This window comes from Lipomyces tetrasporus (assembly GCF_029532465.1).
Source record: "Lipomyces tetrasporus strain NRRL Y-64009 chromosome Unknown POJ06scaffold_14, whole genome shotgun sequence".
NCBI lineage: Eukaryota > Fungi > Ascomycota > Lipomycetes > Lipomycetales > Lipomycetaceae > Lipomyces > Lipomyces tetrasporus.
In genome coordinates, this window is record NW_026611609.1 from 73,450 (window position 1) to 86,484 (window position 13,035).

The following is a 13,035-nucleotide window of genomic DNA, read 5'->3' on the forward strand; positions in this document are numbered from 1 at the left end:
ATTGAAACGTTGGAGTTAGTACTGACACAGTATGCTCTCATTGTTTGAAACTACCAGTTCCGTACGCTTTTGACTCAACCCCCCATTAATATGCCGCCAATATACCCGAAGTGGGAGCGTATAAAGCCAACCGCTTCGCCCCGGACACACTGGTCCCCGCATTTACAACACTCATTCCCATGACCAAGTATATTGCAACAGTTTTAAGCTTACTGGCGGTGCCAGCGTATGCAGCGGTCGTGCGTGAGTATAGTCTGAATCTGACTGCTTCATACGATGCTCCAAACGGCTTTTACCGGGAGGTGTTCCTTGTTAATGGCCAACAGCCTGGACCTCTAATTGAAGCCGACGAGGGAGACACAATCTCTGCTACTGTATACAACAACTTAGAGGTGCCTATGACTATTCACTTCCACGGTATCCACCAGCTTGGGACTCCCTGGATGGACGGCGCCCCTGGCGTCTCGCAATGGCCTATCTTTCCAGGCGAGTCATTCGTCTACAATTTTACGACTGCTGGTCAGTATGGCTCCTATTGGTATCATGCTCACATGAGATCGTACTATCAGGACGGTATCAGAGGACCGGTATATATTAGGCCCTCAGCCGACAGACCCAGGCCCTACGATGTGGTGACCGGAGGAAACGAAAGTGCGACTGCCATTCTCCGAGAGTTGGAAAGCAATCCTACGCCTCTTTATGTGATGGATTGGACAAAGCTCACTTCCGACGCCACCTACTACAAAGAAATCAAGTATGGGCTTGATCCAGCATGCACCTTAGGATTTCTGATCAATGGTAAGGGTCGCGTGACATGTCCTGCGAATGGGACGATTGCTGCAGCAGGGGCTGGCCGGCTCGAGATTTTCCAGAATGCTACTGGTGTGCAATCTTCGTTTGATTCACTCGGGTGTCTAGATATTAGTGCTATTAATGGATACCCTGGTATCAACAATGTGGCTCTCGAAGCACCGGGATTTTCCACGCCTTGCCAGGCTTCCAACACCGAAAGAGAGATATTTTATGTGAATGGATCAGACTGGATGATGTTCAATGTCATCAATATGGCCGGGGCTTTCGCATCGTATTTATCTATCGATGGACATGACATGTGGGTGGTCCAAGTCGAAGGTGCTTTTATACAGCCCCAGAAAGTAAAACAGTTGTATGTGGCGCTCGGTAGCCGTTATACAATTGCAGTACAGACAGGAAGGGATAATGGTGATTTCTCTATTCGCTTCGCATGTTCAGAGGTTGCCCAAGTTACCGAACAGATAGCCTGGTTGTCGTACAATGCACCTACAGCTACTCCGCCGCAGGAATATTCGGTTACGCCAGAAGTCTACCAGGATATAGGAGGGAACCTCTATGATCCGGAAAGCATGCAAGCCTTCAATGATACGTCAGCTGCTCCATACGACGAGGAGCTTAAGCCACCCCAAGGACCGGCTCAGCATACTATTCATTTCACTCTCACTCGCACTTCTGTAGTTTCGTTTAGCGTGATGGACAGCGGTGCTTTGATGTCATCTGAAATGGAGCTTATGACTCCCTTGCTGTGGGCTGACGATGTAAGCCAGCCAACTACTGTGGATACTGGTATTAAAATTGGCGATGTGGTGGACCTGATCATTGACAATATTGACCCGGTTATACTTCATCCCATGCACCTTCACGGGCACAGTTTCTGGGTGGTTAGCGAGAGCAATTATGGAATGTTTGGGTACTCCAGCGTCGAAGCAGCTCTTGCAAATGACTCATCCACCATGAATCTCAACAATCCACCTTATCGTGACGGGTATGCTATCGCACCGGGTGGACATGCCGTGTTCAGGTATATAGCGGACAATGCCGGAGCTTGGATGTTCCACTGTCATATTAATAACCATCTCATAACTGGCATGAGTGCAGTGATCCTTGAAGATCTTGCATCCATCAGGCCAATGATACCGGGAAGTGTTATTAATTATTGAGCTACTTCAACTCAAATGTAATATATATTAACTACGTATTAATATAATTGAATTTTTCTGCTAAACATAAAACATCAGACTAGTCCTTTGTCCAGCGTCTGCATAACGCGAGGTTTCATATTATTTAACCATATGGTCAGCTACGCAGACGAAAGTTGAAATTTGATGTCAAGGGATGGGACCGGCGAAGTCGCCGCAGGAAGGGCAAATATTCCACACGAATTCTGTCACGTACTGTGCGGCGGTAACGGGCACTGAAAGTGATTTCATTCGTCCATGCATAGTCGTTTTGAGCAGTCATTTGGCGGCTGCTTGCTTTGTGTCCGTTGTAGTGCTGTCTTAGCTTGCATTTTCTTTGTCTTCGTGTGCGTCGTTTCGTCTTTGGTTGTGTCCCGTTGTCTTTACATGCGTATCTTGATTTTTATGTTTGCGCATAATCGTCCCAACCATCCGGTGCGGGTTAGGGCAATTATCCAGGGTGCCCGCACTGTTTACTTAAAATTACAGAGAATACAAAGGAAGAGCTCCATTTTTTTGTCCTTGATTTTTGCAATACATTTAAACTTGCTGCGTAGTAGCCTCAGACTCAAACTCTAAATCACTCTGAGCGGACACTTAGGGCGAAAATTGAATTCTGCGGCTCAGGCATTTCTCTCCGCATCTGCCATTCGCTCAGCCCCTGAACTTAACTGTTTATGGGTTAGGGCTGTGCTTGCACAGAGCCCGCCCTTTCGCTGGGTTTTCAAGAAGAGCAGCGTTCGCATGACAAGTGGCACTCACAGCGGGCAATGGCATCCACAGAAGGATCAACCTCGCAGTTTAGTTTAGGGACGGCGACAATCCAGCCATGAAAGGACATGCGTCCCAACTACTCCTCCCCAATGGTACGCATTCTAAATGTCTACACAATATCAATATTCGCCGCGCTTGGCGGCGTACTGTTCGGGTTCGATATTGCTTCAATATCGGGCGTCATTAATACCGATCAATACAAGAACTTTTATGGCAATCCACTAGGGGTACGTCAGGGCATTATCACGGCCTCGATGGCTACAGGTTCGCTCGTTGGCGCGTTGTCATCTGGCGTTCTCGGTGACCGGTGAGTGCATTCTGCGTTACTTGAGCGAATGGACAAAGTTGACTTTGCCAAGGTTATCGCGCAAAGGCGCCATTCAAGTCGGCACGATTTTCTGGTGCATTGGTGCTGCCCTGCAGTCTGCGTCGATCGGTGTCGGGATGCTAGTTGCAGGACGAGCAATAGCCGGAATTTGTGTCGGGCTGACGTCAACTCTCGTGCCCATCTACCAGTCGGAAATCGCACCGCGCAAGATACGCGGACGCATCGTCTCATTCCAACATTTCGCTATCACTTGGGGCATCTTGATTCAATATTTTATCGAGTACGGCTGCTCGTTTCTCGACTCTCAGGCGGCGTTCCGATTGCCGTGGGCGATCCAAGCCATTCCTGCCATCATCCTGTTTATTGGCTTGTTTTTTCTCCCATTCTCGCCGAGATGGCTCGCGAGCAGGGATCGGTGGGACGAGGCTTTGAGGGTACTTGCATTCCTGCGCACAACCACTACAGATATTAACGACCCTCTCGTGTTAGCAGAATACAGGGAGATCGAAGACCAACTCCGGTCCGAGCGCGAAGGAGCATCAGACTCACTGCGCGAGCTGTTCTCTAAGGCGTTGCGCAAGCGAGTCTTCCTCGCCATGGTGATCCAGATGTGGGGTCAGCTGACCGGTGCGAATATGTTGAATTATTACATTGTGTATATCTTTGACGCCGCCGGAGTTCCGAACTCGAACTTCGCGGCATCGATCTTGTATATAATTAAAGTGGTCATGACGCTCCCCGCCATCATGTGGTGTGACAAGTGGGGCCGCCGTCCCATTCTTCTGATCGGCGCGTTAGCTATGGGTTTGTGGCTCTTCCTCATTGGCGGCGTTTTCTGGCAGTACGGTGAGCCAAATTCCATATCCGATCAGCCATTCACCTGGATAGTCGTTGGCAATTCGAACGCGACCAGATCCATCCAAGCCTGCTGTTACCTTGCCATAGCCACGTTTGCGGTGGCCTGGGGCCCTGTATCTTGGATATACCCCCCTGAAATTGTCCCTCTGCGCATACGTGCAAAATCGGTCTCGCTGGCGCTTGCTACCAATTGGACTACCAATTTCGGACTGGGCTTCGCCGTTCCGCCTCTTTTCCGCTCCATTAGCTGGCGCGTATTTTTCATATTCGGTTCCTTCAATATTGCCGCTTCCGTTAACGTCTGGTTTGCCGCGCCTGAGACGAAACAGCACACATTAGAAGAAATGGACGAGGTATTCGAGCACGGACCGCCACCTTGGAAATCGTTCTTAAATTGGAAGGAAACAAATAGGCTCGAAATGTTAGCTAACGACATTGAGACAGGTACTTTGATGATTCGTCAGTTCCGGGATGTGGGTACCTTATGATGATCATGTCACCATGGAGAGTATTCGCTCAAAGTTGTCGTCGCTTTTTTCAGTACTCTTCTAGGTGTCAAGTCCTCAGTAATGCTACAAGCGCGCACAATGGTACAAACGTTCTGAAAAAAGTTGCTTTAGTTAGAGGATACTTGCTGTGCTTGAGATCGACTGTCTCCATCAAAGGGCATACTGCACAAATTATTCACATCGTAATTGGCAGCATTCTCAATGTACTACTGCGCTTAGTGACATTCTCAGAGTGCCAGCAACCCGCGATTGACAGGCTAGTCTCGAACGACTGTTTCGTCTAGCCAGGAATTTGCGGCGTGGTTCTATGCACATTGCGAGGCGAGGATATTTATTGGGCAAGCCCAGTGATCAGGGTTGGAGTTTATGTCGTCTTGGACTGTAGCTATGCCAAGACCTACCTCAAACCATCTATAACGGTAGCCATCCAGACAGCTGGACGAATATTGGTTAAGGGTGTTCCGGATTTAGATGCGTCAGAAGCCAACTCGTCACTTGGGTTAGGAACTTCTCGCGGGTCCTCGGATTCATTTCGGGAGATGTCACGGAAACGAGTAACTACTAATCTCAATTGAGAACATGGCTATTCAGGGGGGTGTTATATCCAGATGAATGTCCACAACGTCATACCACTGCTGTAGCGGTCGGACATGTTCCCCACACCGATGACACACTTCTAAACGCTTGAACTTTTTCCAATCGGACACATACTGACCTTGCTTTCACCATTCAGATCCGCAAGACTGAGTCGGATGCCCATATCATGCATCCGCCGGAGCTCGTTCCAGATCCATCCCCGCTCGAGCGGATCTTGCATGACAGAGTGCGCGATGCGGAAAGGAAAGATCATGTTGAGGATGGCGATATTTGAAGCGCTGGAGAGCATGTAACTCCCAGTGCGACAGATTGCTCGGGCGAGATCATGCATATAACTTGTCTTGTACTCAAGATAGGCACTAGCTTCCGGGTGGCGTTTGCCTGGCTTTGGACCCAGTGAATCTTCGAAATCTAGATATGCAAACGAGAATGTGAGTTCTTGTAGGTATGCAATTACCATGCGACTGGCGAGGTACATCATTACGACTTGTGCATCATGCAAAGTCGCGTATTTGACAGATGGCCGAAAAAAGTGTGTCGCAGTATACTCCTGATCACTCATCGTAGCTGGACATCGCGAGGTAGGGATGATTGGTGCCCCAGTCAGCGGATCATACTCGACGGTTGGAGGGATATGTAAATGTTTGCGCGCGTAATCTCGAGCGCCCTCGGAATATTCCTCGAACCACTTCTCGAACCGGGCATCGAGATCAACCAGCTTCTTGTGAGTTCCGCGGAGCTCCGCCCACATCTCGCGAGTGCAACAATTTTTGCGCAAAAGTGAAGTCTGGTTCATAGGTCCGGGCTCCTCGGGACCGACCTCGTCGTTGGCAGCAGCAGAACCCTTGAGAAACCGATTGATAATATCTTGGTGCTCTGGCACTTCTAGAATAAGATCCAACAGGAATTGTTGGATTGGCTTTTCAGAGGACGAATACTGCCAGGGAACAGTCTTCCACTCGGTGTCGTTCAAAAACGTTCTTTTGCGTGTAACCATGGCCTGAACTGCCATTAAGCCTCGAATATTCTGAAATATGATCCTGTTAAAGCCAGTTCGAAATGGCTCGGGCCCCCGCATTCTCATTAGTTCATTTGCGCCTGAAAGCAGACTAATCCAAGGCGAGTCTGATGAGCAGTTGAGCACCTCGTAGATGCACAGTAGCATTCCGGCAGTGATACTGTCGTCCTCGTGCGACATGAAGTTACCTCGCATACTGCTCACATTTCGGCCCGGTGTCAGGACTGGTAGATCTAGGGGCATCGATGAATTTTCCGGTAAGAGAATAGAGTCTTTGCTGGGCTTCGGAACAGAAGCGGTGTCGCTGTGCGCCCATCGTATCAGATCTTGGTATGGAGAAGACGGCCTGGTATTGGAAGTGGATACCGGCTGGGAGGATGGCAGGATGGAATCTTGCTCGGCTGCGCCATTGTTGTCCGGGGCGGGGTTCGAATAGTGCCTTTTCCGGGACGTGCATCCGCGATCTGAAGTGACAATGTTGACAAGTTCCTTTTGGTGCCGTAAAGCCTGGACGTACCAATTTGAAGCCAGCAGCGCAATGTCGGGGTCTTGATAGGAGGCACCGCAATGGGAGATGACTAACGCTCTTGATGTGAACGTGGTCGACGAAGGAACGGACGACATGACGAATTGCGGAATTACTTCTACCCATGTTCTATCAATCTGGTCACCGAACCGATGGGGATAGCTGCCCATTGAGAAGTTATCCAGGAAAATTTTGATGCAATAGTTGTATAGATCATATTCAGGAAAGAGCACAAGCTCACGAGGAATTGAGGTAGAATTGAACGCCCGTAATTGTTTTTGGATCGGTTGTTCGAATAGCAAGCTAGGTAATGTCCGCGACCTGATTTCTACTTCGTCGCCATTAATCCTCCTTTCATCGTCTGTCGTCAACAAGTTCCTCAGTCGAGTGCCAACCGGGTCGCGGTCAGGTGCTCCGGCAGATCTTCCGAGGCGCTGTTTCTTAAATACAGTGCTGACAGTGGGACCGCCGCAGTCGAGATTTGATTAATGCATCGCCGACATTTGGGGAACGTTTCGTCGCACTAATTATTAACAATTAACACTTGTTCCTGCCACGAAATAAGCGACTACCACTTGCATACCTTGATCTTGCGCTTCTTGCAATTCGCGCAGCCTCTGCTGCCTCCCGGCACGCCGACCATGATAAGCCCGATTATATCCTCTCAGTTCTTGAAACGGGCATGGCTGAATGAAACAATTCGGCAAGCGGTCTTCGAGATATATGCGCGTAGCGGTCGTGATGCATGAGTCTGATCATAGCTTCCCGGGCGCGGCTGACTTTCGAACCTAAGGGCTCCGGGGACTGCCAAGACGGACACCCGTGAGCCAAACGTTGTGGTAGCAGCAGTGCCAATCCAGGCACAAGTCTCTACATGCGTGTATATGATCGATCCTGAGTATCTGCATCGCGCTATATGGGTAGAAATGACGGCCGCCTATTCAAGGACGTATCTTTGCCCTTGGATATAAGCCTGCGACCGAATTTCGTTATTGCAAATCATCCTGCTATCAGGTTTGAATTGAAACCTTCACTGCTCAGAAGCCAAACTTGGTTCCTAATGCTCTTCCGGCCCGGCGCAGAGTCAACTCTATTATTCATACCCGCCGACCCGGTTCCATCACGCACGACCACAGGCGAGAGGTACAACTGAGGACTCGTGGCTACGAAGATCTACATACGCTAGTCCAAAAAAGGAATCATTGTTAGTTGCCCCATGAATCTCCAAAAAATTTTATTCGTATTTGCAATAATTAGTAAGCAAGAAATGGTCAATTATTCGTATTCGAAAGTTCGAATTATAAGTCATGTGTGCCCTGTGACCGAGGATGGAGTTACTGCTGAGTGCTGGCTTCTTACGGTTCCTGAAGACTACACCACTTCTTTGCTGCTCTTAGAGTCACTCAGTCGATGGGTTTCAGGGCTTCTTGAACTCGTTGGAATCGCATTTGACCACTGTCAAATATTATGCAAACCACATATAGCTGGACTGAGGGCCAATGGCTACATTGCCCCTGCGGCGATCATAGGTGTACGACTTGCCCTTGTGCTTCTATTGTGAAAACTGTCTTCGATACAGTATTAATCACCAAGAAGGATGTATTTATTAGCCCATTTTCCGTATATGTCGGTTGATATGTCTTCCTACTGTTTCCCCTCACAATTGCCAAATATCCAATGGCGCCTCGTGGCCTTAACATTAATTATCGTCATAGTGAGCTGGAGCATGTGAGGCATGCGGAGAATGGTTTATAGTGGTCTGTGGTCTTGAAGTTGTGTCATAGTGGCAATGCAAGCTACATTTAATCAAGTAGTAGCCGTCTACTCAGAGAAAGAACAAGGTCGGCATCTAACACTTTGGACCCAGGAGAACTCTATGACATCGATGCAAGACATTATTTCACAAAAGCGGCCTGACAACGTTTCATAATATGATGACTATGCCCTCACTGGTTTCTTACCGCTGTTGTTTCCAGCATAAACTGTCAATAATCCTCAGAATGACGGCATTGGTAAAAGTTGCAGTATCAAGTTAAGTTAATAGCGAATAATAAATAATTGAACCAGGTAATAGATACTGTCGCGGCTGATCAATACAACTTTATCTATATTCTGTTTCCGCAAGAGCCTTCATTTCCGAGAATACGACGATTTCGTCAGCACGGCTCTTCTTACTGCGACGGAGACTAAAGTTGACGGTTTCCCAGCTTCCATTGAAGCAGTATCCCGGATGAAGAAATGTCTGCGATCCAGCAGCGACGAATATCATTCTAAAGTTATGCTAGTAAGTAACAATCAACCTAGACTCGGTTATGTAATACGTACGCTCCCTCAAGGACCATGAACGTGACCTGCTGGTTAGCGAGCGGTCCATGAAAACCCTCACTAAGTTCGGCGACACGGTACACGCTTCTCGCAAAGATGCAGGTAGTAGCCACAGCAAGGCCCCAAAGAAAGGCGCGAAATTTCCAGCTGTTTCTCATTGTTGCATGACATGGCTCACGAGCCTCGACACCGAAGTGTCGAACCGGCGTAATCTCAACATCAAGTCCGTGCAAGCCACCATGAAGAGAAAAGTCGCGACCACTTGAAAACCTAGTCCCGCTAGCATAATATATTTGCCTAAGTCAACCGAGCTTTGCGTATCAGCCGACGCTGCAATGCCACCTCCAGATCCTGCAGGTAGAGTTAGCCATCAATCCTCCTGATAAATTCTGTCAGTGCAGTTGTTGTACCTTGAAGACCGAGCGATATGACATCGAATGTAATAAAGAACAGGGTGTAGGTTCGCGGCTTGAACCGAGATAGCTTTTCTCCATAGACCACAACACTAATATGTTAGTGCGCGACAATTATATGACAGAAGCAAACAATGACATGCTAACATTCTAGAAAGACAAAGATACACGGCGGCGCTAAGAAATGCGGGTCCAGTCGTCAAGCAAATCATGTACCTGAAACGTTAGCGCGAGACTCAGTTGCAGTAGAGCCAGTTAGACGTACAAAAGATATGGAGACATGGTGAAAGGGTTGTAGCTCATCTGTATGCGACCAATATACCCCAAAATTTCAACTGCAATGAAAAACATCATTAGGTTTGATAGCAGCATGAACAGACGAGCTACTTACGAGAAATTCCGCCAGACATGGCTACAAAGTATCCCCATATTTTGTACTTGATAACCAGCAGAACCTGAAGGACAATCAGAAGGCTAAACCAGCCAACAAAGAATGCGTTCCCGGCGAGGGAAGGAACGTAGGTGAAGTGTGCTTGCGCGAGTGTGCAGGTCTGGAGAGTGCAGTCTTCGCTCGGAATGGTGTGGTTGCTATCCATGACTCCAATTATCTCTCTATTTGTTGGAATAGAACTTGCCATATTCACTTGCAGAACAGGATGTTGGTCCACTACTTATGGATGCGCGTCTCCAGGAGGCTCCGGGACTCCTGCAGGCCGGTCGAGCGTACGATGCGCGGCATTGTATGCGACGCGATCGGAGAGCAAGCCAGCATTCTTCGGTTTCTATTTCCGAGCGGATACATAGATAGAAACGATCAGTATGGTTACAGGCGGTTGTGTACGAGCGCGTGTTCAAAGCAGTGACATTGGACAAACCACATGGGGCTAGGGTTTACATATCTCGCATTCTCTCCTTGCAAATCCGACATGCATATAATGCTCTATCTTCGGATCTGGCAACCGGAGCTTTGTTTCACAATTCCCTGATAAACGCTTTCTGGCGGATGTTTGCATTGTAATAGGAAATCTGCGAAATTAACTTAACCTTAAATCAAGCGTTGATGATCATTGTTTGCTGCGAGATGCTCATTATTGGATTAGGCGGAGTATAGGTTAAGCAATCCTGCACCGTGTCACGTCTATCCGCCATTGAGTTTTGCCCTACACACGCAACTTATCTGCCTTGTCATAGTTGAGGTTGATTAGTCTGGAAGCGAGGTGACTTTGCGCGCCTTAAACTGTTCCCTTACGTAAATGAAAGAGATACGTGAGTTAATGACAAGTACTATTGTCATAGTTTCCTTGCGTCCTGTTCAGATTGGATGATCCAAGTATACTCTCTTACAATTTAACTCACCAAGAGCGACGAGGATAGACGTTGATTCATCATTCATGGTTTCTCACGGTGCTAGAATGCATCGTACTATTTGAGAACCGATCTAAATGTCACAGTCCCCGGATTCGCGAGCCGGATTGCAACATCATGGCGGCTTACCCTTGGACTCTAGTTTGCGGAGCAATAGATTATAGATAAGGAATTTTTAACTCTTTCGGGACCTGCACGATTTGGAAGAGTTAGAGGCAACAAAGGCTTGACTCAGGTACGTAATCGAAGAAAATCCCTGTCGGGTCCGGTGACTAGCGATTACACCGATTCTGAAGTTGAAGATTCGCTCAGTGATACCAAAACCTAAACCTTTGTCGTACGTCTGCCGCGGCTGATATTCGCGGACGGCTCACCGCGTCCTCGGCGTCACTGCTCGAATTTACCAAGTGGCTTACGGATCATCGTTCCGTCGGTTCGTCGGATGGTCGGATGGTCGGATGGGATCACTGATCACCCTTTACCAAGCAATCTTGGTACTTTGGCACTGCAGTCCTTTGGCTTGTTCGTACCTCAGAATTATTTTTAGATACTGCTCTATTTTGTTAGTGTCCACTATGGCCCATATTTAAAGGTTATAGGGAGAAATGTCTTAGGGAGACTAACTAAGAAAGTGGTTGCACTCTTTGAAGTTATCGAGAGAGCATACATTTTGGCATCTGCCATGAGTGCCGTTCCTCTTTACTTTCTTGCTTAGCATCTATGACATCGATTTAGTAATTGCATCACTAACCCTGCATTGAATTGTCACCACGTAAAATAGCCTCAGAGCGGCTGAAACATTTCTGGCGACTCTTCACTAAATAAAATAGCTCCTTAAACGCCACAACACCGAAGGATTATTTCGCGCAGAAATGGAAAGTATGTGTTACATACAAAAGAACGATGTAGATAGCAAATTGTTAGGCTCAGAGAGCTCAGAAATGACAGACACTCAGCAATCTTAGCGGGAATCAAACAACATGAGATCCAATGGAATGCTCTTGTCTAGTCGTTGTTCAAAGCAAACCCTGACCAAATTGACCTTCCCGCTACGGATCGCCAAGTTCCCTCGGACTCCCAGGAATGCCTCGGGACTAGAAGGCATGTTGGGGTCTAGGGGTTGTTGATTGTCGTGATTGGTTGTGTGATTTGGTTGCGGATATTGATACACGGGGTAGTTCACCCGGATTTAGCTCTGCGAAATTTCCTCGCAACGAAGCTGGGAAGAGTCGGCCTTGTTGATTTCAAAGCATCAGAGATTTTGAATGAAAAAAGCAGGTATTCGCCTGAGTCAATGAAAGAGGAAGATTTTATCCTTTTGCATTGTGAGCTTGAAGACTTCGCGGGGTCCCCCCAATAGTTTATTTTTTGACCCCTTCTGGCATGTAACGAGGAGAACAGAAACAAGAGGGCGAAACAGACTTGACTCTATTGAATACAGGTTCTTATCTGACGAGCCAGCGAGGTACAGACCCTCCTTTATATATTCTGCCTCGATTAGATCTGACGCACAATAGCTTCCGTTTGCCGCATAATCCACTGGCCCTGTGATTCCGCAATCTCGTCAGGAGAATACCACGACAAAGGCCAGCCATGTTATGTTCCATCAGTATGACTCTAACAGTTTGATCTAATTCCGTCCCTCGACTGGGAAAGTGACAGTCGAATTGCCGTAGAATGTGGGAATGGAAGTGCCTTGCAGTGAAGATAGTGTAGAGTAAGCCGCGACCTCTCGCTCGTGAAATCGATACGCCACGATTTGCCTATTTTTTGGGGAGCATCATCGCCTGGTAGCTCGTCGACCGAAACAAAGAGCGAATCGAAGAGTTTGGCAACAACTTGCTGACCAATATGACAAGATCCGACAGAGGAAGTTTGGTAAGGTTTCCAACCTTTTTCTTGAAGTGTACAAGAGACACGGAAGAAGCCATCGAACAGAAGTGACGAGACATGTACGTACCTTGGAAGAGGCTTTGGACGCTTGTAACTTCTTTGTGCGTCAGATTATTGCCGAAGATGGAAAGTATGTCGAGCTCGAAATGCTTAATCTGAATCTTACCATCGGTGAATTGGCGCCTATAGCGGAAATAAGAAGGTCAGATATAGGAAATACGCCAATAGTGATCGATGCCAAATATATTTTATCTCGTCTCGCGTGGGGGATGGGCTGGACAGGGGCGCAACGGTTTGATGCATCCAGAGCGCTCGGCCTGAGTACTTCGGGTATCCTACTGCAATTTAGTCAGTGATTCCGATGTCCCCACCTCTATTACACATGCTTGATCAGGTTCTCGCGGACTTAGAAGCGGCGTAAATGAATGGAGCTCCAAC

At 47.9% G+C, this 13,035-nt stretch overlaps 4 protein-coding genes across 4 annotated transcripts; 2 read left to right on the forward strand and 2 right to left on the reverse strand.

The window, feature by feature from the left end:
- Window positions 1-9: 9 nt before the first annotated feature.
- POJ06DRAFT_47096 (multicopper oxidase-domain-containing protein) lies at window positions 10-2,006 on the forward strand. The gene has a single exon (XM_056191090.1). The coding sequence runs from the start codon at window positions 180-182 to the stop codon at window positions 1,971-1,973; it is 1,794 nt and encodes a 597-aa protein (XP_056040007.1). The 5' UTR covers window positions 10-179; the 3' UTR covers window positions 1,974-2,006.
- A 739-nt stretch (window positions 2,007-2,745) lies between these two features.
- POJ06DRAFT_47109 (general substrate transporter) lies at window positions 2,746-4,788 on the forward strand. The gene is made up of 2 exons (XM_056191091.1): window positions 2,746-3,072; window positions 3,125-4,788. The coding sequence occupies exons 1-2, from the start codon at window positions 2,831-2,833 to the stop codon at window positions 4,437-4,439; spliced, it is 1,557 nt and encodes a 518-aa protein (XP_056040008.1). The 5' UTR covers window positions 2,746-2,830; the 3' UTR covers window positions 4,440-4,788.
- A 259-nt stretch (window positions 4,789-5,047) lies between these two features.
- On the reverse strand, window positions 5,048-7,679 carry POJ06DRAFT_287352 (uncharacterized protein; the record flags this gene model as incomplete). Its single annotated transcript, XM_056190259.1, has 3 exons — window positions 7,185-7,679; window positions 5,172-7,041; window positions 5,048-5,136 (listed from the first exon to the last, which is right to left on the reverse strand). Exons 1-3 carry the CDS (start codon window positions 7,242-7,244, stop codon window positions 5,048-5,050), a joined length of 2,019 nt encoding a protein of 672 aa, XP_056040009.1. The 5' UTR covers window positions 7,245-7,679.
- A 1,023-nt stretch (window positions 7,680-8,702) lies between these two features.
- On the reverse strand, window positions 8,703-9,935 carry POJ06DRAFT_284047 (RTA1 like protein-domain-containing protein; the record flags this gene model as incomplete). The annotated part of the gene is made up of 7 exons (XM_056190148.1): window positions 8,703-8,871; window positions 8,927-9,108; window positions 9,165-9,277; window positions 9,337-9,431; window positions 9,487-9,555; window positions 9,605-9,674; window positions 9,731-9,935. 7 exons carry the CDS (start codon window positions 9,933-9,935, stop codon window positions 8,703-8,705), a joined length of 903 nt encoding a protein of 300 aa, XP_056040010.1.
- Window positions 9,936-13,035: the final 3,100 nt, after the last annotated feature.

What these genes read in the sequence shown, in the direction of transcription:
- POJ06DRAFT_47096 (XM_056191090.1), top strand. Translation starts at nt 180, where the DNA reads ATGACCAAGTATATTGCAACAGTTTTAAGCTTACTGGCGGTGCCAGCG.
- POJ06DRAFT_47109 (XM_056191091.1), top strand. Translation starts at nt 2,831, where the DNA reads ATGCGTCCCAACTACTCCTCCCCAATGGTACGCATTCTAAATGTCTAC. An exon ending in TCTGGCGTTCTCGGTGACCG is followed by an intron (nt 3,073 to 3,124) that starts GTGAGTGCATTC and finishes GACTTTGCCAAG; the next exon opens with GTTATCGCGCAAAGGCGCCA.